At 38.3% G+C, this 26,747-nt stretch overlaps 1 protein-coding gene across 1 annotated transcript in view; it reads right to left on the bottom strand.

The window, feature by feature from the left end:
* Positions 1–3,535: 3,535 nt before the first annotated feature.
* LOC119536965 (single-pass membrane and coiled-coil domain-containing protein 1-like) overlaps positions 3,536–26,747 on the bottom strand; it is a 28,921-nt gene continuing 5,709 nt past the window's right edge. Inside the window, exons 2-3 of the mRNA XM_037839612.1 lie at positions 4,413–4,562; positions 3,536–3,980 (exon numbers count right to left, since the gene is read on the bottom strand). Coding sequence (XP_037695540.1) covers positions 3,536–3,980; positions 4,413–4,562 — 595 coding nt within the window. The remainder of the gene's footprint in view (positions 3,981–4,412; positions 4,563–26,747) is intronic.

A 26,747-nucleotide genomic window follows, 5' to 3' on the forward strand; every position in this document is an offset into this window, starting at 1 on the left:
TGAAAGATATTAGCTTGTCATTTGCTTGTAATGTCATTGTCTGGTTTTGGTATCAAGGTAATACTGACCTCATAAAATGAGCTGAGGGGATAGACACACTTTTTCAGTTTTCTGTAAGAACTTGTATGTAGAATAGATATTCTTTCTTATGAATTCTTGGTAGAATCAATCATCCAAAGTGCACAATCAATTGCCCACGGTACCATCACACAGCAGTGCATTCATCACCACAATTAATTTTTTTTCAATTTTTAGAACATTTTCATTACTCAGAAAAGAAATAAAAACAAAAAAGAAAACTCAAATCTTCCCATATCCCTAACCAACCCCACCTTCATTATTGACTCATAGTATTGGTATAGTACATTTGTTACTACTGATGAAAGAATGTTAAAATACTACTAACTGTAGTATATAGTTTGCAATAGGTACATATTTTTCCCTACATACCCCTCTATTATTGACTTCTAGTTATAGTGTCATACATTTGTTCTAGTTTATGAAAGAGATTTCTAATATTTGTACAGTTAATCACGGACATTGTCTACCACAAGATTCACTATTTTATACATTCTCATCTTTTAACCTTCAACTTTCCTTCTGGTGTCATACATGACCCTAAGCTTCCCCGTTCCACCACCATTCAGCACTGTTAGTTATTCTCACAATAACATGCTACCATCATCTCTGTCCATTTCCAAACACTTTAGTTCAACCTAGTTAAACATTCTGCCCATAATAAACAACCGCTCCCATTTCTTTAGCCTCATTCCATATCCTAGTAAACTATATTTCATATCTATGAGTTTACATATTATAATTAGTTCATATCAGTGAGACCATACTGTATTTGTCCTTTTGTGTCTGACTTATTTCAGTCAATATAGTGCCCTCAAGGTTTCTTCAACCCGTTTTTTTTTTTAAGACAGTTTTGTTCACACACCATACATTCCGTCCTAAGTAAAAAATTGATGGTTCACTGTATAATCACATATTTACGCATTCACCACCATCACCGCTATCTATATAAGGACATCTCCATTTCTTCCACAAAGGAGGAGGAAGAGTCAAAGGTAGAGAGACAAAAGAAAAAGAAAAAAAGAAAGAAAAAAAATGACAGCTAAAAAGCAACAAAAGGAAAGACAGAATTAAACTAAAGCACAATAAAAGAGTCAGACAACATCACCAATGCCAAGAGTCCCATACCCCTCCCTTCCTTATGTCCCCCTCTTATAGGCATTTAGCTTTGGTATATTAGCTTTGTTATATTAAAGGAAGCATAGTACGATGTTTCTGTTAACTATAGTCTCTAGTTTGCATTGATTGTATTTTTTTTCCCCAATACCATCCCATTTTTAACACCTGGCAAGGTTGACATTCATTTGTTCTCCCTCATGTAAAAACATATTTTACATTTTATCACATTTGTTGAGTACTCGAGGTTTCACTGAGTTATACAGTCCCAGTCTTAACCCTTCCTCTTTCCTTCTGGTGTCCCACATGCCCCTAACCTTCCTCTTTCAACCATACTCACAGTCATCTATGTTCAGAGTACTTACATTGTTGTGCTACTATCACCCAAAATTGTGTTCTTAGGTTAATCCATTTTTTAAAAATTTTTCTCTAAGAACCAGCTTTTGCTTTCATTGATTTTTCTATTGTTTCTCTGTTTCTTGTTCATTGATTTCCATTCTGATCTTCATTACTTCCTTTTTCCTATTTACTTTGGGTTTAATTTGCTCTTCTTTTTCTGGTTTCTTAAGTTGGATGCTGAAATCATTGATTAAAGACCCTTTTTCTTTTCTAACATAGGTGCTTACTGCTATCAATTTCCAACTATGTACTGCTTTAGCAGCGTCTTGCAAATTTTGATAGGTTGTGTGTTTATTTTCCTTCACTTCCAAACACTTTTTAAATTCACTTTTGATTTCTTCTTTGACCCACAGGTTATTTAGAAGTATGTTATGAAGTTTCAAACATTTGGGGACTTTCCAGGGATCTTTCTGTCATTGGTTTCTAATTTTTCTACATTGCCATCAGAGAACATCCTTTTATGAATTGAATGCTTTTAAATTTATTGAGACTAGTTTTATGGCTCAGAATATGGTTCATCTTGGTAAATGCACACTTAAAAAGAATGTGTATTCTATTGTTGTTGCTGGAGGGTCCTATAAATGCCAGACCAGATAAGCTCAGAGTAGTGTTCAAATCATCTATATTATTACTGATTTTTTGTCTAATTGTTCTATCAATTATTAGGAGTGGGGTATTAAAATCTATATTTATCATTGTGGAGTCTTCTATTTCCATTTGTAGTTCTATATGAATTTTGCAGTTTTTGCTTCAAGTATTTTGAAACTCTGTTTAAAAATGTAGAATTGTTAAGTCCTCTTGAAGAATGGATCCCCTTTCATTATGAAATGACCTTCTTTATTCCTGGAAGTATTCATTGCTCTGAAATCTACTCTGTCTAATATTAATACACAGGCTCCATCTGTTTTTGGATTAGTGTTTGCATGGTGTTTATTTTTCCATCATTTTACTTTTTTTTTTTTCTTTTTTAATGCAATTTTATTGAGATACATTCACACACCATATAATCCATCCAAATATATAATCAGTGGCTCACAGTATCATCACAGGGTTGTATATTCATCACCACAATCAATTTTAGAACGTTTTCATTACTCCAAAAAATAAATAAAAATAAAAAAGAAAACTCAAAACATCCCATACTCCTATTCCCCCTATTATTTTCTTAGCAGTTCTATTCATGCACCGTACAATCCATCCTAAGTGTACAATCAGTGGCTTTTGGTATATTCACATAGTTAAGCATTCACCACTACAGTTAGTATAAGAACATTCTCATTTCCTCCAAAGGAAAAATTCCCATACCCTTATATCCCCCCTATTATTGCCATTTAGCTTTGGTATAGTGCCTTTGTTACAATTAATATAAGAATATTACAGTGTTACTGTTAACTATAGATCTTAGTTTACATTAATTGTATTTTTCCCATATACTACCCTATTATTAACAACTTGTAATAGTGACGTACATTTGTTCTAGTTCATGTAAAAACTTTCTTGTATTTATAAAATTAACCACCATCACTGTCCCCTCTAGGTTTTGCTAAATTATACAGTCCCAGTTTTTATCCTCTAGCTTTCCTTCTGGTGCCATACACGACTCGAGCCTTCCTCTTTCAACCATATTCACACTCAGCTTTGTTAACTACACTTAACAGAATTGTGCCACCATCATACAGTATTGTGCTATCCATTTCCAGACCTTTACAATCAACCTTATTAAACATTTTGTACTCCTTAAGCATCTACTGCCCAATCTCTTCTCTCTTTCTATCTCCTGATAACCTATGCTTTCTACTTTAACTCTCAAGTTTTGCTCTTTACAGTTAGTTCATATTAGTGAGATCATGCAATGTTTGTCCTTTGACTTCTGGCTTATTTTGCTCAACATAATGTCCTCGAGGTTCATTCACATCATTGCATGCCTTACGACTTCAACAGATTAGTTTTTGACTGATAGTATTAACTCTTTTAAGGATGACTTTTGTTCTTTGGAGGCCCTGACTGCTTTCCCCTTCTCAATTACTTGAACAGCTCTCAGCAAACCATCCTGCAGAGCCTGGTTCTTTAACATATTAGTGATCATGAAAGTGACATCCCTGATGTACATCTGTCTCACTTTAGCAGAATAGTGTTCTGCTTTGTTACCATGTGCAATAAAAAAAGTACGAAGTGCTATGATATCTCCTTCTTGCAGCCCAAACTCCTCCAGGACAGACTCCCAGACAACTCTAATGCACTTGTTCTTGACTTTTTGTCTAAGGACAGAAGCTAAGGTGGGAAGACCTCTCACAAGATCTGGCAACTTTTCAAGCACATGAGTGTGCAAGCAAATGAGTACTTCAACGATGTAGCTGTATAAAATATTCAGTTCCATTGAAGTGAACCTATAAAATGTGGAGAGCTTCTTTAGCAACAGAACTCTTACTGTATAAAGATAAAATGAATTCTATTAGGTTAACTCAGAGTACAAACCCACTAGAAGTAGCTTCTGTGTTTTAGAAAATACTTTAGAAATAGGCGCTGTGCTAACTGAGAAGCTTAGTTGTCAGACCTCCCATACTATAAGTTCCTCAATGTCAGGGGAGATATATTATCCATCTCTGCGTTAGTAAGACTGGCAAACAAGAGGTTCTGTGATGAGAGAGCTACCATAGTGCCTAGCATTTAAACAGGTGCTCAAATGAATCTTGTTTGAATGAATGAACCTAAGAAGATGTAATTTCTTCACACTCCATCACTGGGAAATTAAATTCTGGAATGCCTGCTGGAAACTCACAAAGTCACAAAATTCCACTGATTTCTCATCGGATACTCACTTAAGTGCTAGAACTGCTATCCATATCTCATCTTGGGCTGCCTGGCTTGCCAAAGTCTTGCTGTGTTGTTCAAATTTCTGTGTTAGGTTATCCTTGGTGGAGTCCAGTTCTTTGAACTGTGCTTCTAAAGCTTGGAGTTTGTGATCTACTCTTCACAGGAGAATGGCCATTGGCATCCAGAAAACCTCTGTTAGCTGGGAAGGCACATGACTGGCATCTGCTTGCTCCCAGGTTGCGTTTCAAAATGGCGTTCTCCAGAATCCATCATTTTACTTTTAACTTATTTGTGTCTTTATATTTGAAATGCATTTCTTATTGACAGCATATAATTGGCTTTTTTATTTTTTTATCCAATCTGACAATTTCTGACTTCTAATTAGGGCATTCAACATTTTTTATGATTCCATGTTATCTCTTGTGTTGGCTTAATAGCTACAATTTTTTGTTTTTATTATAGAATTTGCTTTAAGGCTTTAGAGTACACATCTTTAACTTATCACATTCTACCCTCCAGTGGTATTATACCCCTTCACATATAGTATAAGAGCCTTTCAATAGTTGTTTCCATTTCTTTCCTCCCAAACTTTGAGTTGTTGTCATACATTTTATTTTTGCATATGTTATAAACCCCACATTAAATAGTTATTGCTTTCATTTAAAGAGACAATTACCTTTAAAGACACTTAAATAGTAAGAGGGAAATCTTAAATATTCACTAATGTGGTTACCATTCCCAGTGCTCTCCTTTCCTTTATGTAAATCCATATTTCCATTCTGCCTTAAGGACTTCTTTTAATATTTCTTATAGTGTGGGACTGCTGGTGATGAATGCTTTCAGCTTTTGAATAACTGAAAGAATCTATTTCAACTTTGTTTTTTTTTTTAATCTTCATTTTATTGAGATATATTCACATACCACGCAGTCATACAAAACAAATCGTACTTTCGATTGTTTACAGTACCATTACATAGTGGTACATTCATCACCCAAATCAATCCCTGACACCTTCATTAGCACACACACAAAAATAACAAGAATAATAATTAGAGTGAAAAAGAGCAATTGAAGTAAAAAAGAACACTGGGTACCTTTGTCTGCTTGTTTCCTTCCCCTATTTTTCTACTCATCCATCCATAAACTAGACAAAGTGGAGTGTGGTCCTTATGGCTTTCCCAATCCCATTGTCACCCCTCATAAGCTACATTTTTATACAACTGTCTTCGAGATTCATGGGTTCTGGGTTGTAGTTTGATAGTTTCAGGTATCCACCACCAGCTACCCCAATTCTTTAGAACCTAAAAAGGGTTGTCTAAAGTGTGCATAAGAGTGCCCACCAGAGTGACCTCTCGGCTCCTTTTGGAATCTCTCTGCCACTGAAGCTTATTTCATTTCCTTTCACATCCCCCTTTTGGTCAAGAAGATGTTCTCCGTCCCACGATGCCAGGTCTACATTCCTCCCTGGGAGTCATATTCCACGTTGCCAGGGAGATTCACTCCCCTGGGTGTCTGATCCCACGTAGGGGGGAGAGCAGTGATTTCACCTTTCAAGTTGGCTTAGCTAGAGAGACAGGGCCACATCTGAGCAACAAAGAGGCATTCGGGAGGAGGCTCTTAGGCACAACCATAGGGAGGCCTAGCCTCTCCTTTGCAGCAACCGTCTTCCCAAGGGTAAAACCTGTGGTAGAGGGCTCAACCCATCAAACCACCAGTCCCCTATGTCTGTGGTCATGTTAGCAACCATAGAGGTGGGGTAGGCGAATACCCCTGCATTCTCACAGGCTCCTCAAGGGGGCACTACATCTTTTTTTTTTCCTTGTTTTTCTTTCTTTTTTTTTTTTTTAACTTTCCCTTCTTTTTTAAATCAACTGTATGAAAAAAAAGTTAAAAAGAAAACAAACATACAATAAAAGAACATTTCAAAGAGACCATAACAAGGGAGTAAGAAAAAGACAACTAACCTAAGATAACTGCTTAAGTTCTAACATGTTCCTACTTTACCCCAAGAAAGTTACCTAATATAGCAACATTTCTGTGAACTTGCTCCTACTATATCCATCAGAAATTGACAGACCATAGTCATTCCTGGGCATCCCCAGAACGTTAAATAGCTTATCTGTTCTTCTTGGATTATTGTTCCCCTTTCCTTAATTGCTCTCTATTGCTAGTTCCCCTACATTCTACATTATAAACCATTTGTTTTACATTTTTCAAAGTTCACATTAGTGGTAGCATATAATATTTCTCTTTTTGTGCCTGGCTTATTTCGCTCAGCATTATGTCTTCAAGGTTCATCCATGTTGTCATATGTTTCACCAGATCGTTCCTTCTTACTGCCGCGTAGTATTCCATCGTGTGTATATACCACATTTTATTTATCCACTCATCTGTTGAAGGACATTTGGGTTGTTTCCATCTCTTGGCAATTGTGAATAATGCTGCTATGAACATTGGCGTGCAGATATCTGTTCGTGTCACTGCTTTCCGATCTTCCGGGTATATACCGAGAAGTGCAATCGCTGGATCGAATGGTAACTCTATATCTAGTTTTCTAAGGAACTGCCAGACTGACTTCCAGAGTGGCTGAACCATTATACAGTCCCACCAACAATGAATAAGAGTTCCAATTTCTCCACATCCCCTCCAGCATTTGTAGTTTCCTGTTTGTTTAATGGCAGCCATTCTAACCGGTGTTAGATGGTATCTCATTGTGGTCTTAATTTGCATCTCTCTAAAAGCTAGTGAAGCTGAACATTTTTTCATGTGTTTCTTGGCCATTTGTATTTCCTCTTCAGAGAACTGTCTTTTCATATCTTTTGCCCATTTTATAATTGGGCCGACTGTACTATTGTCATTGAGTTGTAGGATTTCTTTATATATGCAAGATATCAGTCTTTTGTCAGATACATGGTTTCCAAAAATTTTTTCCCATTGAGTTGGCTGCCTCTTTACCTTTTTGAGAAATTCCTTTGAGGTGCAGAAACTTCTAAGCTTGAGGAGTTCCCATTTATCTATTTTCTCTTTTGTTGCTTGTGCTTTGGGTGTAAAGTCTAGGAAGTGGCCTCCTAATACAAGGTCTTAAAGATGTTTTCCTACATTATCTTCTAGGAGTTTTATGGTACTTTCTTTTATATTGAGATCTTTGGTCCATTTTGAGTTAATTTTTGTGTAGGGGGTGAGGTAGGGGTCCTCTTTCATTCTTTTGGATATGGATATCCAACTCTCCCAGCCCCAATTGTTGAAAAGACCATTATGACTCAGTTCAGTGACTTTGGGGGCCTTATCAAAGATCAGTCGGCCATAGATCTGAGGGTCTATCTCCGAATTCTCAATTCGATTCCATTGATCTATATGTCTATCTTTGTGCCAGTACCATGCTGTTTTGGCAACTGTGGCTTTATAATAAGCTTCAAAGTCAGGGAGTGTAAGTCCTCCCACTTCGTTTTTCTTTTTTAGAGTGTCTTTAGCAATTCGAGGCATCTTCCCTTTCCAAATAAATTTGATAACTAGCTTTTCCAAGTCTGCAAAGTAGGTTGTTGGAATTTTGATTGGGATTGCATTGAATCTGTAGATGAGTTTGGGTAGAATTGACATCTTAATGACATTTAGTCTTCCTATCCATGAACATGGAATATTTTTCCATCTTTTAAGGTCCCCTTCTATTTCTTTTAGTAGAGTTATGTAGTTTTCTTTGTATAGGTCTTTTACATCTTTGGTTAAGTTTATTCCTAGGTACTTGATTTTTTTAGTTGCTATTGAAAATGGTATCTTTTTCTTGAGTGTCTCTTCAGTTTGTTCATTTCTAGCATATAGAAACATTACTGACTTATGTGCATTATTCTCGTATCCCGCTACTTTGCTAAATTTATTAGCTCTAGTAGCTGTATCGTCGATTTCTCAGGGTTTTCTAGATATAAGATCATATCATCTGCAAACAATGACAGTTTTACTTCTTCTTTTCCAATTTGGATGCCTTTTATTTCTTTGTCTTGGCAGATGGCCCTGGCTAGCACTTCCAGCACAATGTTGAATAACAGTGGTGACAGCGGGCATCCTTATCTTGTTCCTGATCTTAGAGGGAAGGCTTTCAGTCTCTCACCATTGAGTACTATGCTGGCTGTGGGTTTTTCATATATGCTCTTTATCATGTTGAGGAAGTTTCCTTCAATTCCTACCTTTTGAAGTGTTTTTATCAAAAAGGGATGTTGGATTTTGTCAAATGCTTTTTCAGCATCTATTGAGATGATCAATTGATTTTTCCCTTTTGACTTGTTAATGTGTTGTAATACATTGATTGATTTTCTTATGTTGAACCATCCTTGCATGCCTGGAATAAACCCCACTTGGTCATGGTGTATGATTTTTTTAATGTGTCTTTGGATTCGATTTGCAAGTATTTTGTTGAGGATTTTTGCATCTATATTCATTAGGGAGATTGGCCGGTAGTTTTCCTTTTTTGTAGCGTCTTTGCCTGGTTTTGGTATTAGATTGATGTTAGCTTCATAAAATGAGTTAGGTAGTGTTCCATTTTCTTCAATGTTTTGAAAGAGTTTGAGTAAGATTGGTGTCAGTTCTTTCTGGAAAGTTTGGTAGAATTCCCCTGTGAAGCCATCTGGCCCTGGGCATTTATTTGTGGGAAGATTTTTGATGACTGATTGGATCTCTTTGCTTGTGATGGGTTGGTTGAGGTCTTCTATTTCCTCTCTGGTCAGTCTAGGTTGTTCATATGTTTCCAGGAAATTGTCCATTTCCTCTACATTATCCAGTTTGTTGCCATACAGTTGTTCATATTATCCTCTTATAATTTTTTTAATTTCTTCAGGATCTGCAGTTATGTCACCTTTTTCATTCATTATTTTGTTTATATGGGTCTTCTCTCTTTTTGATTTTGTCAGTCTAGCTAGGGGCTTGTCAATCTTGTTGATCTTCTCAAAGAACCAACTTTTGGTGATATTTATCCTCTCTATTGTTTTTTTGTTCTCTATGTCATTTATTTCTGCTTTAATCCTTGTTATTTCTTTTCTTGTACTTGGTTTAGGATTGGTTTGCTGTTCATTTTCTAGCTTCTTCAGTTGATCCATTAGTTCTTTGATTTTGGCTCTTTCTTCCTTTTTAGTATATGCGTTTAGTGCTATAAATTTCCCCCTTAGCACTGCTTTTGCTGCATCCCATAGGTTTTGGTATGTTGTGTTCTCATTTTCATTCGTCTCTATATATTTAGCAATTTCTCTTGCTATTTCTTCTTTAACCCACTGATTGTTTAGGAGTGTGTTGTTTAACCTCCAGGTATTTGTGAATTTTCTAAGTCTCTGATGGTTATTGACTTCTAATTGTATTCCATTGTGGTCAGAGAATGTGCTTTGAATAATTTCAATCTTTTTAAATTTGTTGAGGCTTGTTTTATGTCCCAGCATATGATCTATTCTGGAGAAAGTTCCATGAGCACTAGAAAAGTATGTGTATCCTGGTGATTTGGGATGTAATGTCCTGTATATGTCTGTTAAATCTAATTCATTTATCAGATTGTTTAGGTTTTCAATTTCCTTATTGGTCTTCTGTCTGGTTGATCTATCTATAGGAGAGAGTGATGTGTTGAAGTCTCCCACAATTATTGTGGAAACATCAATTGCTTCCTTTAGTTTTGCCAGTGTTTCTCTCATGTATTTTGTGGCACCTTGATTGGGTGCATAGACATTTACGATTGTTATTTCTTCTTGCTGAATTGCCCCTTTTATTAGTATCTAGTGGCCTTCTTTGTTTCTCAAAACATCCCTGCATTTGAAGTCTATTTTATCTGAGATTAATATTGCTACCCCTGCTTTCTTTTGGCTGTAGCTTGCATGAAATATTTTTTTCCATCCTTTCACTTTCAGTTTCTTTGTGTCCCTGTGTCTAAGATGAGTTTCTTGTATGCAACATATTGATGGTTCATTTTTTTTGATCCATTCTGCGAATCTATATCTTTTAATTGGGGAGTTTAATCCATTTACATTCAACGTTATAACCGTGAAGGCATTTCTTGAATCAGCCATCTTATCCTTTGGTTTATGTTTGTCGTATTTTTCCCCTCTGTCTATTAATATCCTTTATTGTACCCATACCGAATCTCTTTAGTACTGAACCTGTCTCCAAGTCTCTCTGTCCTGTCTTTGTTTCTCTGTCTGTAGGGCTCCCTTTAGTATCTCCAGTAGGGCAGGTCTCTTGTTAGCAAATTCTCTCAGCATTTGTTTGTCTGTGAAAAATTTAAGCTCTCCCTCAAATTAGAAGGAGAGCTTTGCTGGATAAAGTATTCTTGGCTGGAAATTTTTCTCACTCAGAATTTTAAATATATCGTGCCACTGCCTTCTTGCCTCCATGGTGGCTGCTGAGTAGTCACTACTTAGTCTTATGCTGTTTCCTTTGTATGTGGTGAATTGCTTTTCTCTTGCTGCTTTCAGAACTTGCTCCTTCTCTTCTGTGTTTGACAGTGTGATCAGTATATGTCTCGGAGTGGGTTTATTTGGATTTATTTTATTTGGGGTTCGCTGAGCATTTATGATTTGTGTATTTATGTTGTTTAGAAGATTTGGGAAGTTTTCCCCAACAATTTCTTTGAATACTCTTCCTAGACCTTTACCCTTTTCTTCCCCTTCTGGGACACCAATGAGTCTTATATTTGTATGCTTCATATTATCTATCATATCCCTGAGGTCCATTTCGATTTTTTCAATATTTTTCCCCATTCTTTCTTTTATGCTTTCATTTTCCCTTCTGTCATCTTCGAGGTCACTGATTCGTTGTTCAACTTCCTCTAGTCTTGTACTATGAGCGTCCAGAATCTTTTTAATTTGGTCAACAGTTTCTTTAATTTCCATAAGATCATCCATTTTTTTATTTAGTCTTGCAATGTCTTCTTTATGCTCTTCTAGGGTCTTCTTGATTTCCTTTGTCTCCCGTACTATGGTCTCATTGTTCATCTTTAGTTCTTTGAGTAGCTGCTCTAGATGCTGTGTCTCTTCTGATCTTTTGATTTGGGTGCTTGGGCTTGGGTTATCCATATCATCTGTTTTTTTCATATGCTTTATAATTTTCTGTTGTTTTTGGCCTCATGGCATTTGCTGAACTTGATAGGGTTCTTTTAGGATTTGTAGACCAATTGAAGTCCTTATCTCTAATTTATCAGATCTACAGCTTCGTGGAGTACACTTTCTCTAACTAACCAGCAGGTGGCGTCCACGGGCCACCTGTTCTCCACAAGCCATTTGTCCCCTGCTTAGCCTTTTTGGTGAGTGGGGGAGTGAGTCTTGTGCGGTCCAATTGGTGTACCAAGCTTGCGTGTGTAGTTGGTGTTGCCTGCCCTGTATATGGGGCGTGTTTCTGGGCAGTCACGGAGGGGTGGGGGGTGGCTCTAACAATCAAATCTCCCTGGTGATCCTAGAGTTTTAAAGCTGCTGCAATAGTCTAATCCTTCAGTTCAGTCCTGCCACAGTTTGTCTCTGCCACTGACCCACAAGTCCTTGGTATTGGCGTATGGCTCCTGAGACTTGCAAGTGGGCCCCTCTTCCAGGCCGTGCACCCCGGGTCCTCTGTTGAGGGATGACTGTGCTATCTCACAGGTGAGTGCCGTCCCCCCAGGGCAGTTCTGGGCTGCTGGGCTGTGTAGGGAGGCTCCCAGTCTGCTGAAATGATGGCTGAATGGGGCTTTGTTAATTCACACTGCTCTACCTTCCCAACTCTGGGACAATCAGCTGAGGTTGCAGGGAAGGCTAATGTCCACGCCCAGTTTTGTGGTGTGTGCCTGTTATTTGAAGCACTTCCGTCACACTGGGTTGTCTGGGGCAGTTCTGGGCTATGGGGCTGGCGATGGGCAGGAGTGTTTCCTGTCCACCAGGATGATGGCTGTGAGCGGACACCCCCCTTTTCTTGGGAAGTTGTGGTGTTTAGTGAATTTTCTCAGCCACTGGATTATTACGTTTTGTCTCAGAGCTCTCCTAGTTCTGCTCTTGACTTGACCTGCCCAAATTGCAAGTCTTTGAAGCTTTCTGTATTGGGCTTCTTAGAGTAATTGTTTTAGAAAAAGAAAAAAGGATTAAAAAAAAAAAAAAAAGGGCCCTCCTCAGAGATCTAATGGGTTATTGAAATGCTAAGAGACAAAGCAACCAGGGCCATTAAGGAAAGGTCTACAGGGCAGAGAGATCAGCTTTTCTTCAGGATTTGCATATGCGCCTCAGGGCCTGAGCTCGGGCCTGAGCTATGCCCTTCCCCTTTCTATGTTCACCAGAACTCCAAAAATCCTCCGCTTTTATTTTGGAGTTTTTCTTGTTGTTTTTTTTCTATGTCTGTCTCCTCTCTGCTGGGCTGGCTGCTCTCAGATTCTCTGGTGTCTGGTCTCCGTCTATCTATGGTTGGAGTTTGGATCAGCAGAATGAGTTTCCGATAAGGGCTGCCACTGCAGTTCTCCCTTCTCCTTCCCGGAGCTGACAGCCCCTCCTCCCACGGGACTGAGCCTGGCAGGGAGGGGCGCGGGTCCCCTGGCTGCAAAAACTTACAGATTTCGCTGATCTCAGCAGTTCCACGTTTTCATGAGTGTTGTATGAAGTATGCCCAAAGTCAGATTGCTCTGTGGTGTCCAGTCCACGCAGTTCCTGGCTTTCTACCTACTTTCCTGGAGGAGTAACTAAAACATACAGCTCACCAGTCTGCCATCTTGCCCCACCCTCCTCACTTTTGTTTTTGATAGTTTTCTATGTATAGAACTCTAGGTTGACAGGCTTTTTTCTTTCATCATTTTAAAGATGTTGTCTATTGTCTTCTCACTTGTATTGTTTCCAGTGAGTTATCTTTGTTCCCCCATATATAACATGCTTTTACAAAATCTGAATGCTTTTAAGTGTTTTTTCTTTAATCACTAGTTTTGAACAATTTGATTGTCATGGACCTTGTGTAGCTTTCTTCATGTTTCTAATGTTTGGGATTTGTTGAAATTCTTAGATCTGTGCAATTATAGTTTTTATCAAATTTGAAAAAATTTGGCCATTGTTTCTTCAAATATTTTTTTGTGCTCCCTCTCTTTCCTCCCCTTTAGGGATCCAATTACAAGTACATTAGGCCACTTGAAGTCTTTACATAGCTTATTGATGTTATGTTTATTTTTTTTAATTATCTTTTCTTTCTGTGTTTTTTGGGAGGGATACTTTTCTATTGTTACCTCTCTGGGTTCACTAATCTTTCCTTCTGCAAAATCCAATTTGCCTTTAATCCAATCCAGTGCACTTTTCATCTCATATATTGTAGTTTTCTTCTCTAGAAGTTTTATTTGGGTCTTTTTTACATCTTCCATATCTTGACTTAACTTTTGTAACATGCGGAATGCAGTTATAATAGCTATTTAATAACCATTGATAATTTCATTATCTATGTCAATTACGGTTTGGTTCAATTGATTGATTTTCTTTCTCATTATGAGTTATATTTTCCTCCTTTGGATCCGGGAGATTTTGATTGGATGTCAGATGTGAAATTTTCCTTATTGGGTACTGGTTAGTTTTGTGTTCCTTATAAAATGTTCTTGCCCTTTGTTCTGGGACCCAGTTAAATTACTTGGGAACAGTTTGGTTTTGCTTGTAAGATTTATTAGGCAAAGCTGAAATAGTGCTCGTAGAAGTCTAATTATTTCCCACTATTGACTTTACCTCACACCCCGGGAATCCTAAGGTTTTCCAGTCTGGCTGATGGAAGCAGGCACTACTAGCTATGTGTGAGCACCAGGCACTATTACCTCTAAATCTTTTGGGTGGTTCTTTCCACCACCTTGGGAAGTTTCCTCATACACATGAGCTTATCACATTCAGCTGAATACTCAAGAGGACCTTTGCATATTCCTGGAGCTCTTTTTCTGAGCTACTCTCTCTTCTCTGATATTCTGTCCCACAAGTGCTAGTGACATTGATCTCCCCAGACTCTCAGCTGGGTCTCCTCAATGCAAGGATAGTTATTCCCTCTTGGTGAACTGACCCCTTGATTATTATTAATTTTCCTTCTTTATCCTGGTAACAGTCTTTGTTCTAAATCTGGATATCACTGATGATGTGACATCTACACTCTACTCAATGCCACCCTTGAACTATGAAGGTTTCCATGCTGGCTGGTGAGAACATGAACCATTCCTGGTTCTGTGTGAGCTTTGGGAATTGTTCCCTCTGCTCCTTTTGGTTGGTTCTTTCTCCAGCCTTGCATAGCTTCCTCACACACATGCTCTGATCTGTGCTTAGTTGGACTGAAGATCTCTGGAGTGCTCTCTTTTTGTATTTCTATCCTCCCTGTGCTCTTTCCTGTGAACTTCAGTCACCTAAGCCTCCACAGACTCCCGGCTCTCCTTCCTCCACTCAAGGAGATGCTAATCTCTGCCTGGATTCTCTCTCCCTGTGCTGTGGCTTAGAAACGCCCTCCAGCAGTAAGCTGGGCCAATTGTAGGGCTTATTTTTTACATTTCCTCCCCCTCAGGGTCACTGTCCAGCACTGCCCAATGTCTGCAAACCATTACTTCATATATTTTTGTATTTTTAAAAGTTGTTTTGGATGCAAGGGTAAACCCAATTATGTTACTCCATCCTGGCCACAGTGGATGTACCTATTTTACAGATTTAGATTGTTAATCTAAGATTCTTAGTTTTTAAATTGTATTTTATGTGGCACATACTGCCTTTCACTCATGCTGGATTATTTTTGTCAAGTGTTTAATATTTTTATTGTTTATTGTGAGCTCATCATCAGTGGGTTTTTTCCTGTTGAAATTCTGTGCAGCCTGTGTTGAAGGTGTGTTACTCCAGGAAGAGTTTTTGTTTCCTTCTATTAGATTATGTTACTATCTCAGCTGCACAGTATCCCCACAGATAAAAACCCATTGAAGAGCTTACAAAATATATGAAACAATTTTTTTTTTCTGATATTGGACATCTTGGGTGCCCCAGATCACATGGAGAGTATGCATTTAAAGTCCAAATCTATGTATGGTACAGGCCCACATTTTTTAATTGCCAAGAAAGACATTTCTATCTCCAATTCAGAGCCTAAGAAAAGATTGACAAATTTTCTTATCATCTTCATGTGCTGAGGGACTGCTGTTTTCCTAAAAGATGCCAAACTATACGTAGACATCTCAGTTCCAACTCCCAGTCTTACTTGGGGACTCTTCTGTTCTCATGTGGGTGTTGAAAACCCAAATCCCTAGATTACTGAGACCAACTTCTCCTCCCTTCCTCCAGGGCATTCACAGAGTCTGCTCCCATACTTATTGTTCTGATTTTCAGTTTCCACTTCATTTCTAGGACCTGGAAATTTCTCTTTATTTCTTATGATGCTAGCAATTAATTTAAAAGCTATTGATTTAAAACTGTATATATATATACTTTCAGATCACTCTAAATATATATTCCTCCAGATAAATGCATGTTTTCTTTCTGATAACTAGTTAGTGGAAATTTATGGAGGCTTCTAGCCTTCTATAATTCAAAGTTAAACAAATAAGTACCTAAATACAGATAAGATACTGTTGTATTAATAAAGACAATGTCAATAATAAAAGGAAATGGCAGCTGGATAACAGGACCAGGGAATGAAAAAGGCAAGGAAGGTGGGATCCAGATAGATGAGGATAGGTGTAGTAAGACAAATTATCACCATTTATTGAGGGCTGACTATGTGCAGGGCATGTTACATGTGTTATCTACTGATCCTTCCTCTGAGGTGGGCAACTGAAGATGGGAAGTGAAGCAGGGACGTTAAACGACTCAATCAGAGTTCCACACACCCTTAATGTTAGAGAGATGATTTTATTTGGAAATCCTTGATCTTTTCATTAAATCAGACTGCCTCCCTCAGACATGTAGAACATGCTGGATTCTTGTAAGAAAGAAGAGTGAGAGGAAGATTATTGCAGCCTCTTTGAATGAACATCTTGTTTCTGATCTTATTGTTATTTTGTAGGAAGAGTGTGCTATTAGGCTAAAGCCAGAGTAGGATTTTTAGTGGTGATGATTCAGATCACATGTGCTACCATGTGTGTCTGATCTTGTCAGTGGGAATTAGATGGATGCCAGGCCTGGACACTCTAAAGCAGGGTTTAGTAATCTTTTTCTGCAAAGGGCCAGGTAGTAAATATTAATAACTACTTCACTGCTGTTGTAGCTCAAAAGCAACCATAAATAATATGTAAATGAATAGGTGTGGCTGCATTCCAATTAAATTTTATTTACAAAAACAGGCAGTGGGGCAGATTTGGCCCATGAGCTGTAGTTTGCTGTACCCTGCTCTTGAGTCTATTCTATGATGAAATGCCATAATCACATAAATGTTTCCATAAACGATGGCTTCTATTGGACATATGGAACTCTTGGAGGCTGTCTGGGTCAGAGACTCTAGATACAGATTTCTTGGGAAGTCTAGAGAAAATGAGATGGAACTCTCTGGCATACATCTTATCACAGTCTGCCTGCAAAGAGAAGCTAAACAATATTGGTCTTGGCCAGGGAGCTATTTATAAGATAGTTATGCTGTTCTATTGAATTTTTTTTTTTTTTTTTTGAGAAGAAAATAAATTTATTCACAATCTTGCAAGAATGGGCACACAACCAAACTCTGGTGTTTGGCATGCAGAACAATGGAACACGGCACTCTTTATCCCCTAAGCCTAACACGCAAGTCCCTCCTCTGTTTCTCCATTGGCTGGATACTCCAGAGGTTACAGACTATCTGAGAGTCCTAACTAACCCGTGCAAATTTGAAACATTTGAAACAAGTCTACAAGTCTGACTACAGCTGTTATGCCCACATAAGGCACTGATACCACTCTTATGCTTACGTGGCCTCTTTGCTCTGCTCCTTAACTTCAGAGCCAGTTGGTAACAAACTATGACACTATTTTAGGAGCCTCCAACCCTGAGTCTCCATCTTGCAAGGACAGTGCCAGGTAAACAGGAGGACCGGCCATCAACTACGATTTGGCTTCTTAAACCTCTGCCATCTCCCTGAGCTGCCCCCACCGTGTGTGAAAGCTAAATTTAATCTCATTCTCACAGGGGCTGGAAAGGTCATGGAAGGGGAAATAAACAGAAACGGAGTCCAGGAAGCACTGTCGTGGTCTGTGACTTAGTCTATTGACTTTTTGAATCACCCTTGTCTTCCCAGAGCCTGGTGGGGCTGGTAGAATGACTGATGTTGAGGTTGGGCTTTTAGGTTATTATATGTCAGATGGAGAAGTCTGGGAGTCTTAAGGAAAGTTACTTTTTAATAGTTGGGTTTAGTTTTCATTTTAATAATTAGTTTAGAAATTTTACAGAAAGATAAGATGGCTGGGTGAAATAGTGATTTTTTCCGTTATGGGATCTCTCCGTGGTATGTCCCTTCATCAAGGATGTAATAGGCTGGACTGAATTTAAATTGGACTCACTGACCTGACTTGACTCTTCAAGAACCTGAGACTCATAGAATAGATGGGATGGGAATAATACTGTCTCAAGCATCAAAGTTAAAAGGATTGTTTTTTAACTTCCCAGAGTTTCTAATTGCTTTTCTGTTTTCTTACTGATAAAGGATAATATGCCTTCATTTATAATAAAATTTTCTATTTGATTTTTTGAATATGTAATTGTTTTTGTTTGCTAAAGCTGCCAGAATGAAATATACCAGAAATGGGTTGGCTTTTTCAATGGGGTTTTATTAGGTTACAAATTTATAGTTCTAAGGCCATGAAAATGTCCAAACTAAGGCATCAAGAGGAAGATACCTTCTCTGAGGAAAGGCTGCTGGCATCTGGGCTTCCTCTGTCATATGGGAAGGCACATGGCGACGTTTGCTGGTCCTTCTCTCCTGGTTTTGGTCTCAATGGCTGTCTCCAAAATGTCTCTGGGCATTTCTCTGTTTCTGTGGGTCCTTCTTGCTTCTCCTGGTGTGTTTTCTTTCTAAGTTCTCTCTCTCCACGAGCTCTCTTAAAGGATTCCAGCAAAGGATTAAGACCACCCTTGAACTGGGTGGGTCACATCTCCATGGAAACAACCTAATCAAAAGGTCCCACCCAACAATAGGTCTGCCCCCACAGGGATGGATTAAAAGAACATGGCCTTTTATGGGGTACATAATAGATTCAAACCAGCACAGTAATACATTCCCAAAGGTCAAATATCAGAAATTCTAAAATGATCTCCCTCCTACCTCAGTTTTATATTTGCTCAGTTCCCACAATAGGTGACCACTGTTATTGGTTTCTTAATAATCCTTTCATTGAATTTTTATGCATTTGCAAGCCAGTGCACACAATTATTCTCTTTCTTCTCCACTTTTTACAGTAGGGTTAACATACTATAAAATTTTTTCTTTGTGTTGTTTTTCCACTTAACAATATATCTTGGTGATCTTTTCCTGTTAATCCATAAAGAGATTTTTCATGCGTTTTTACAGCTGCACAGTTTTCCATGGTATAAATAACCATAATTTATTTAGTCCTTATTCTATTGACAGACATTCTGATTTTTTGCTATTGGAAACAACACTGCAATGAATCAGCCTGTGTGTAGGTCATTTTGAATGTGCCCAAGTATAGGATAAATCCCTAAAAGTGAATTTGTGAATCAAAAGTTTTTTAATTTGAAATTTGATAATTATTGTCACTTTGTCCTCCATAGGGGTTGTATCAATTAAAACTCCTGATAGCAATGAATGAAAGACATGTTTCCTCACAGCAGCAGCATCATATCATTCCAAAATCTTTTGGAATTTCACCAATCTAATGGATGAGAAATAATATCTAAGTATAGTTTTTTAATTTCCATTCCTCTTATTCTAAATGAGCATTTTCTCATATTTTTATGAGCTGTTTATATATTTTCTCATCTGTGAACACTTCATATCCCCTTGTACAGTTTTTTATTGGGATTTTGCTCTTCTCCTTGTCTCTGTCCAGGCTTTGATATTTTAGGGAGATTATCCTTCTGCTCACTTATGAATTGCAAATATTTTCCTGATTTGTCATTTACCTTTCATTATTTTGATTATCTTGATAAGCTAAATTTAACTTTGGTTAAGGTGGTTCTTTTTGCCTTGAAGATTTTTTTTTCTTTTTAATGTAGTCAAATTTAACAATCTTTATTTGTGGCTTTTAGATTTTATATTTTAATTAGAAAGGTCTTCCCCATTCCAAGGTCATAAAGAAAATTCTCCCATATTTTTCCTATTACTTTATGATTCCTTTATTTTACATTTCAAGCTTTGCTCCACTGGGAATTTATATTAGTATACAATGTGATATATGGATTCAATTACATGTTTTTTCAAGACGGCTCTCTAGCTGTCCCAACACCACTACTTGAACAGTCCATCTTTCCCCCACTGATTTGAAATGACGCTTTTATCATATACCAAAGGGTTATTTTTTATTCTGTTCCACTGGTCTAGTCTGTGAATTCATGCACCAAGGTCATAGGGTTTTAAAGCTTTAAACAAAAATTTAAAATCTGGTAAATTTAGTTCTTTCCGCATTTCTCTTTTAGAGTTTCCTGGATATTTTGTTTTTCATATAAAGTTTAGAACCACTTTGCCGAGTTCTCAAAAAAGTACTGGTATTTTTATTGAGTTGATTTATGAATGAACGCAAAAATAATTATTTTTTTTTTCCTACTTTTGAGTTTTCCTACTCATGAATGTGATTTGTCTTTCCCCTCAGGCAAATATTCATTTGTATCCTTCAGGAGAGGTTGAAAGTTTTCTTAGCTAGGCCTTGCAAATTTCTTTATTATCATTATTATTATTGCTTCTACTACTATTATTTCTATGAAATAAATCTCATATAAATCTGTGAGGCATCTACAGAGGATGGGGAAAAACATTTGTTCTGAGTCTAGTTGATATATTTAAGGAATATTTTCACTTGTATATTTAAGGGGGGAGAAGGAATCTGATGGGAAGAGTAATGAAATTGTAGGAAAGCCCTGATGGATCATTTCAATTTATTTTAGCAAACAGTGCTTTTTCCTGTGTCAGGCACTGTCTACATAATTTACGATTATTAATTCATTTAGTCGCACAACAATTCTGTAAGATAGGTATATTCCCATTACCATCTCCTTTTTACAAATGAGAAAACTGAGGCCCAGGTAGACTCGAGGTTGCACAGCTGGTAAGTGGTGAGTATGGGATTCAGATGCAGCAGACTGATTTCAGGAGCCATGCTGCACTGTGCCCTTTGGAGAAACAGCTGGGACAGGGGCTGGATCCAGTGCTATGGCCCCAGATATTAAAGCACCAATGTGTAGAATATGAGTTACTTGCAGAAATAATCTGAGATTATTATTCACTGCTTGAGAAGGGTGTCATGGTATTATTGACACCGTGGAGAATGGAACTGGTCTGGACTATGGTGACACAAGAGCTGAGTCACCTTTATTCAAAGGGACAGCCTGATGAGAAGGGGTGGAGATGGACACTGGGTCACCTGAGTGGGAATCCATGAGCCCGAGGGAGGTGAGCACGCCTGTGGGATTCTGTGGCAGGCCACGTGGCCAAGGGGAGACATTAAATGATGCCATCCTGATCCACCCAACAGAAGGGGCACAGATGCCACATAAAGCCAAGAAGGGGACTCCTTCCCCAAACCTCAGATTCAGCTAACTGCAGAGTGGCTGGCAAGCAGCTTTGCACATGATTTCATCTCCAGAAACCCTGGCAAGTGACCTGAAGAAATTCAATCCGATTATTTTTCTAACCAATAAGGAGAGATTGACTGATTTAATAGGAGTGGGAAGAAGATATAAAGAAAGTGACTACATCATCTCATTTAATTAGAGATGGGAGTAGTCAGATATGTACCCTAGAATTTAGGGTGAGAGATTTCAAATAGCTTAAAAAAATATGGGCACGATTCTATAGCTCGAAACTTTGGAAGGGAAAAGAATAAATATAGGAGGGATAAAAAGAAAAAAGGGAGATAATTGACATTAATTATGGGCCTACTGTGTCCAGGTACTTTACTTATATGTCATGGTATGAGAAAAGATGATCTGAAAAATGACACGTAGTAGAAAGTCTAGAAATAGACCCTTGTATTTATGGAAATTTAATATACAATGAACATAGCACATCAAAGAATAGTGATGGGAACATTGGGACTCTATTAAAAAAAAGTTAGAGCCCAAATTGCATTCCAAAATAAGTTCCAGATGGAATAAAGAGTTAAAAATAAAAATGTAATATTAGGAAAAAATTGAATATTTTATCATTGTGGGTGGAGAAAACTTTTCTAAGCAGGGCACAAAACCCAGAAGCCATATGTAAGCAAAAAGCAGATGAATTTGATTATATCAGAAATTTAAAACTTTCAAAAGACAAAAATACATCAGATTAAAGAAACAGCCTAGCTGAAAATATTTGGCACATTTATAGTAACATTCAGTGTTCCTAAAAGTCAATAATTAAGAGAGAAACAATCCAATAGAAAAAACAGGCAAGCAAATGAGCAAGCGGCCAATAATCAATGGAAAGATGTTGGATGTTCCAGTAAACCAGGATCTATAGATTAAATAAACAATGAACTATTATTTTTTAAATGTTTGCCAGCATTTAAAAACTTATTATTGGCAAAGATGTTGGATAACAGGTACTCTCAAACACTGGTAGGGTGAATTAAAATACTGTAGCATTTTTGGAGTGAAATGTGCTTTCCCTCCTATTTAACACTCCAAGAGCCCCATCCAAACAAAAGAACTCAGCATTTAGGAACCTGGCCTTTGGAGCAAGGCTGTCTGGGGTCTAACTCCTTGTTCTTTTTCTTATTCTCTGCTTGCCTTGGGCAAGTCATTTCACCTCTCTTTGTCTCAGATTAAAAACCTGGAAACTGGGGGATAATAATAACACCCACCTCAGATGGTGGTTGTAAAGAATAAATAAGTTAGTAATTATACTTATAAGGGGAAATACTTAGATTTGCACCTGTAACACAGTGAGCACCCAATGATGATAACTTTTTCTGTTGTATGAAGACAACAGAGCTGGGATGTTCATTGCAGTATCATTTGTAGAGGTAAAAATGAAAAAAAGGGAAACCAAAATGTTCATCAATGGAGAAAGGTTAAATAAATCCTACTGGGGACTAGGCAGGCATTAAAAGAATGAGAGAAATTGGTCACGCATTAACTGACCCTTTCTTTTTTTTGACTCTCTACTATGTGCCAGGCACTGTTCTAGGCGCTAGGGATACAGTGGTGGATGGGATGAAATCTTTTACTGAAAAAGATAATGCTACAAGAAATATTATGAAGAAGGCAGTTGCACAACAATGTGCTTAGAATGAATCTATCAATGATAAAAAAACTAACAACAAAACAAAAAAAATTTATGGATATGCATAATGCATAAAAAAGATTTGGAAGGATACTCAACAAGCTCCTGTCTCTCATTTCATAATTTGACACCTCTGAACTTGGGATGTGTTTTACAATTGACGGCATCTCATATTGGATAAAATATGACATCAGCAAGGGTTATCTTGGGGATAGGGACTAAGAATGATGACAGATTTTTTGTATTTATTCTATGTACCTTTTTATTGTTTGAAATCTTACTAAGAGAATACATATGTGCATGTTTATATATGTATGTATATATGTATATGTGCATGTGTGTGTGTGTTGTATGTGTGTATGACTTACTTGTGTAAGAAAGCAACAACAAACCCTTCAAGGTTTGTGAAGGAGGGTGCTCCAGAGCAGGTGAGAACAGGTGTGGCTCCATCCTAAGGCCCAGGTAGAAAACTTTGCTTTACAAATCTTGCCTGAACCCTATATGTTCCCATCTTGGCATGTGGGCCTTCCTTGTGTTTCCATCTTGGTCACTGTTCTTTGGGCAAAAAGTAACAGAAACCCACTCATATTAGCTTAATCACAAATGCACACATGAAGGGGTATTTATTATAAGAATAAAAGGGTATTGCAGAACCTAAGGTCTGAGCTGGGATGCCCTCAGGAGCCAGGGCTGGGGTCTTTCAAGCTCTGTCTGGCCCCACTTGGGCTCTTGCTCTGCTTCTGTTCAGCTGACTGGTTCATTCCTCTCCCTCTGTCTCTGCAGAGGGAGTTTCAGGCATCTCTATCCACAGGACAGAAGATGGCTAAGGCACTGCGGCCAAATGGCATCTCTTTAGTTCAAGTGACCATCCGGGATGACTAGCATCTTGGATCTCAATTCCAAATTTCTGGGAGAGAAAATTCCACTGGTCTACTTTGGGTCAAGTGTCCATTTATGATCAATCAGCTATGGCCAGGGGTGGCGAAGGGGTGCACGTGTACATGCATGGCCTTTTGTGGCCAAAGGCATGCAGATTCTCAGGAAAGTAGACTATGAGCTGGACAGATGATTTTGTCTCCATAGCTCAGAAATGTCATTTTCATGCCATCTTGTTCACCTCATTCCTTTCAGGCGTCTAGGCTTTTGGTTCCCTGCTTACCTGGGAGAATCTACTAGTTTGCCTTCAGGGGTATTAACTAGGCAGGATCTCACTAACAAAACTTAAGTGACTGGATACTCACTGATTAATTTACTGGTTATCTCTTAGACTTTGGAGATAAAATGGAAATGTGTCTTTTTGCTAACACTGGGGATGAATTGAAAGAGAGAGAGAGAAAAAAAAACCTCCATATCTCTAAATGCTCCATCCCTTCCATGTGCTGACTAATTGGGCTCAAAACTTTGGATAAAACAGTTTTTCTTAAGTGCTTACAACTCCCATGTACCATTGCCACCTAGTGGGAAGGTAAATCAGAACACAGAGTGGGCAGCATTTTTAGTATGACTGGCTCCAGAGATGTCTGTGGTAGACCCAGAGACCTCTGGTTAGACAACTCCAGGCTCAGGCTTCGTTTTTAGTGTAGTGACAAAAATCCATGAGCTGCCCTTTGGGGGAAAATCTGACGATCACAGTTTCTGATTTTAAACTGAAAATCCAACTTTCACCGCCATCCTAGATTAGATGTAGCCTTTACTAAAAGCTGAGGGAATTGTAATGCAGAATCTAAGCGAACTCACCTGGTTTCTAGAGTCATTCTAATGATACAAGGGAAATAATTGAGGAAAATGAAAACACCATTGGATTCAAGTCTTCTTTCATGGGGGAAGGACAGAGAAAGCTGCTGGGGAGGGGAAGGTGAAAGGAAGAGGGAGCTAGGCAAATTTCTTCTAAAGCAATTTTCTTGACTATGAGAGAAAGAGGAAAGAGTATAAAGAGCAGCTGAAGAAGGTGAACTCCTCAATGAGATTCTTTTAATGAATGCACATCTGCTGTGAATCTGGAAGTTGTGTGTACAACGCAAGGGCTGGGCAGCTGCAGGGAAAGAACAGGTCAGCGCCAATTCTTGTCTCTACCATTGATTTGAGTAAGGGTGGGGAACCCAGTTGGTGCTCTGCAGAGCATCCTCGGGCCAAAGAGGCTCCCTGCATTTTTCTGAGACTTTGGATCCTTTGCAGTTTGCCCCACAACTCCCACACTTCTGCTTCTTAATGTCCCAAAGCTCTCCCTGCTGTAACGTTCCCATAGGAATGTGGCTGACTGCCAAGCGACCTCATGAACATTCCATTCATCTCCTTGGCTGGGAGGCAGCAAGGAAGCCAAATTGGCTGGTTGCTTAACTGTTTGGGCTCCAAATTCACCCTGAAAGAAATGGCCAAACTTGTTGGATTTTTCCAAAAATCATGAAGAAAAACTGAAGGTAAAACAAAAGAGAAATATTTATTTATTCATAGGATCCCATCTGTGAAACAGCTATTTTAAAAGGCAGTCTGATGAAAACCACAGTCTCTGGTTCTCCTTGTTATGAAATCATCTTCCATCAGAAAAGTATTTTGAAGTAAGGAGGCTTTGTGAGGTGCGACAAGAAAACAATGTGACTAATTTTTTTTTTTTTTTAAGCAAACACAACAGAACAGAGTCATCCAAATGAAGGCTGTTGCCTTCCAAGTAATCTCAGGGGGACATTACCCGGCAATTCTGAAGTGCTTGAACATGTGTAAAATTCCTTTTAGGGAATTACTGGCTTGACTCTTGCTCTTATTGTTTTGCTTTCTGTTTATCATTCACTCTTCATGTATCAGGCACCTCTTATGTGCCAAGCATTCTGTTGGGTCCTGTGGATAAAGTGACGAGGAAGATGCAGTCAGCGTAGGAGGATGGGGGGCAGCGGAAAAAGTTAGCCCGACCTGGGTTTGAATCCCAGTTTAGCCTTGTGTGAGTTGTGTAACCTCAAGGAATGTTCCTAAACTCTTTGAGTCACAGTGTCCTCATTTCTGAATGGAGGTGGTAAAATCTGCTTCATAGGATTGCTTTGAGGAGAAAATAAGATGAAATACATAGAAGCCCTAACACAGGCTGTTACAGAACAATTGCTCAGTAAATGATAGCTCTTATGATTATAATTATTTGAATTATATGGCTGGTTCAACCATCTTCTTTTCAGACTGGACTGTGCATGCACTTTTTGAAAAACTGTGCTATTATTGTGTGCATGCGTAATACACACAGGGGTACAAAATTCAAAAGAAGCAAAATGGGGAAAATTAAATCTTCTTCCCTCCCTTGTTCCTCTGCTACTAGTTCTCCTCCAGGAGACAACCAATATGACCAGGATCTTGTGCATTTCAAGAGTTCAACTATATTTCTTGGAGATTGGTCCATAGCAACATTTGCAGAGCTATCCCATTCTGTTTCAATGGTTATATGGTGTTCCATTGACCGGATCTATCATGACTAACTTAGCCATCCCCATATTGATGATGAACATTTAAATTGTTTCCAATCTTTGGCTATTATAGCAATGCACCAAAGACCATCCTTGTGCTTAGTGTTGTCCACATCCAGTGAAAGAAGAAGAAGAAACCAAAGACATACAACAATCTCTAAAGGCAGCTCCCGACAATATCAATGGAATAAGGCAATAGCTTGGGAGCAGATAGTGTTTATCTGATTGGATACATTCTGGTTTGTTTTCTCAAAAACTATCTCACTGTTCTATTACTAGATACCCCAAATGCTACCTATTTGAAAAATGCAAAGTCTCTGTAATAATATTATTTTTTAAATGGTGGCATCTTAGTCCAGACATGACTGTTTTGAAACTACTCCAACACATAAAATAAACCGACAAATTTTTCTTTGTTGGCACCAAAGACCCAAGGATGCTGAGATTCCAGACAGTCTCTCCAGAAGCAGCTGTTAAGAAGATTTGTGCTCTAATTTGCTGCCACAGCTTGAGAGAGGGAAATATATTAAAATGTGCCACACGTTCCTTGGTGGCCATCTTTGCCGATGCCCAGGCCTGTGCAGGCTG

The sequence above is a fragment of the Choloepus didactylus genome, chromosome 6 (genome assembly GCF_015220235.1).
Source record: "Choloepus didactylus isolate mChoDid1 chromosome 6, mChoDid1.pri, whole genome shotgun sequence".
In the NCBI taxonomy this organism is placed as follows: Eukaryota; Metazoa; Chordata; class Mammalia; order Pilosa; family Megalonychidae; genus Choloepus; species Choloepus didactylus.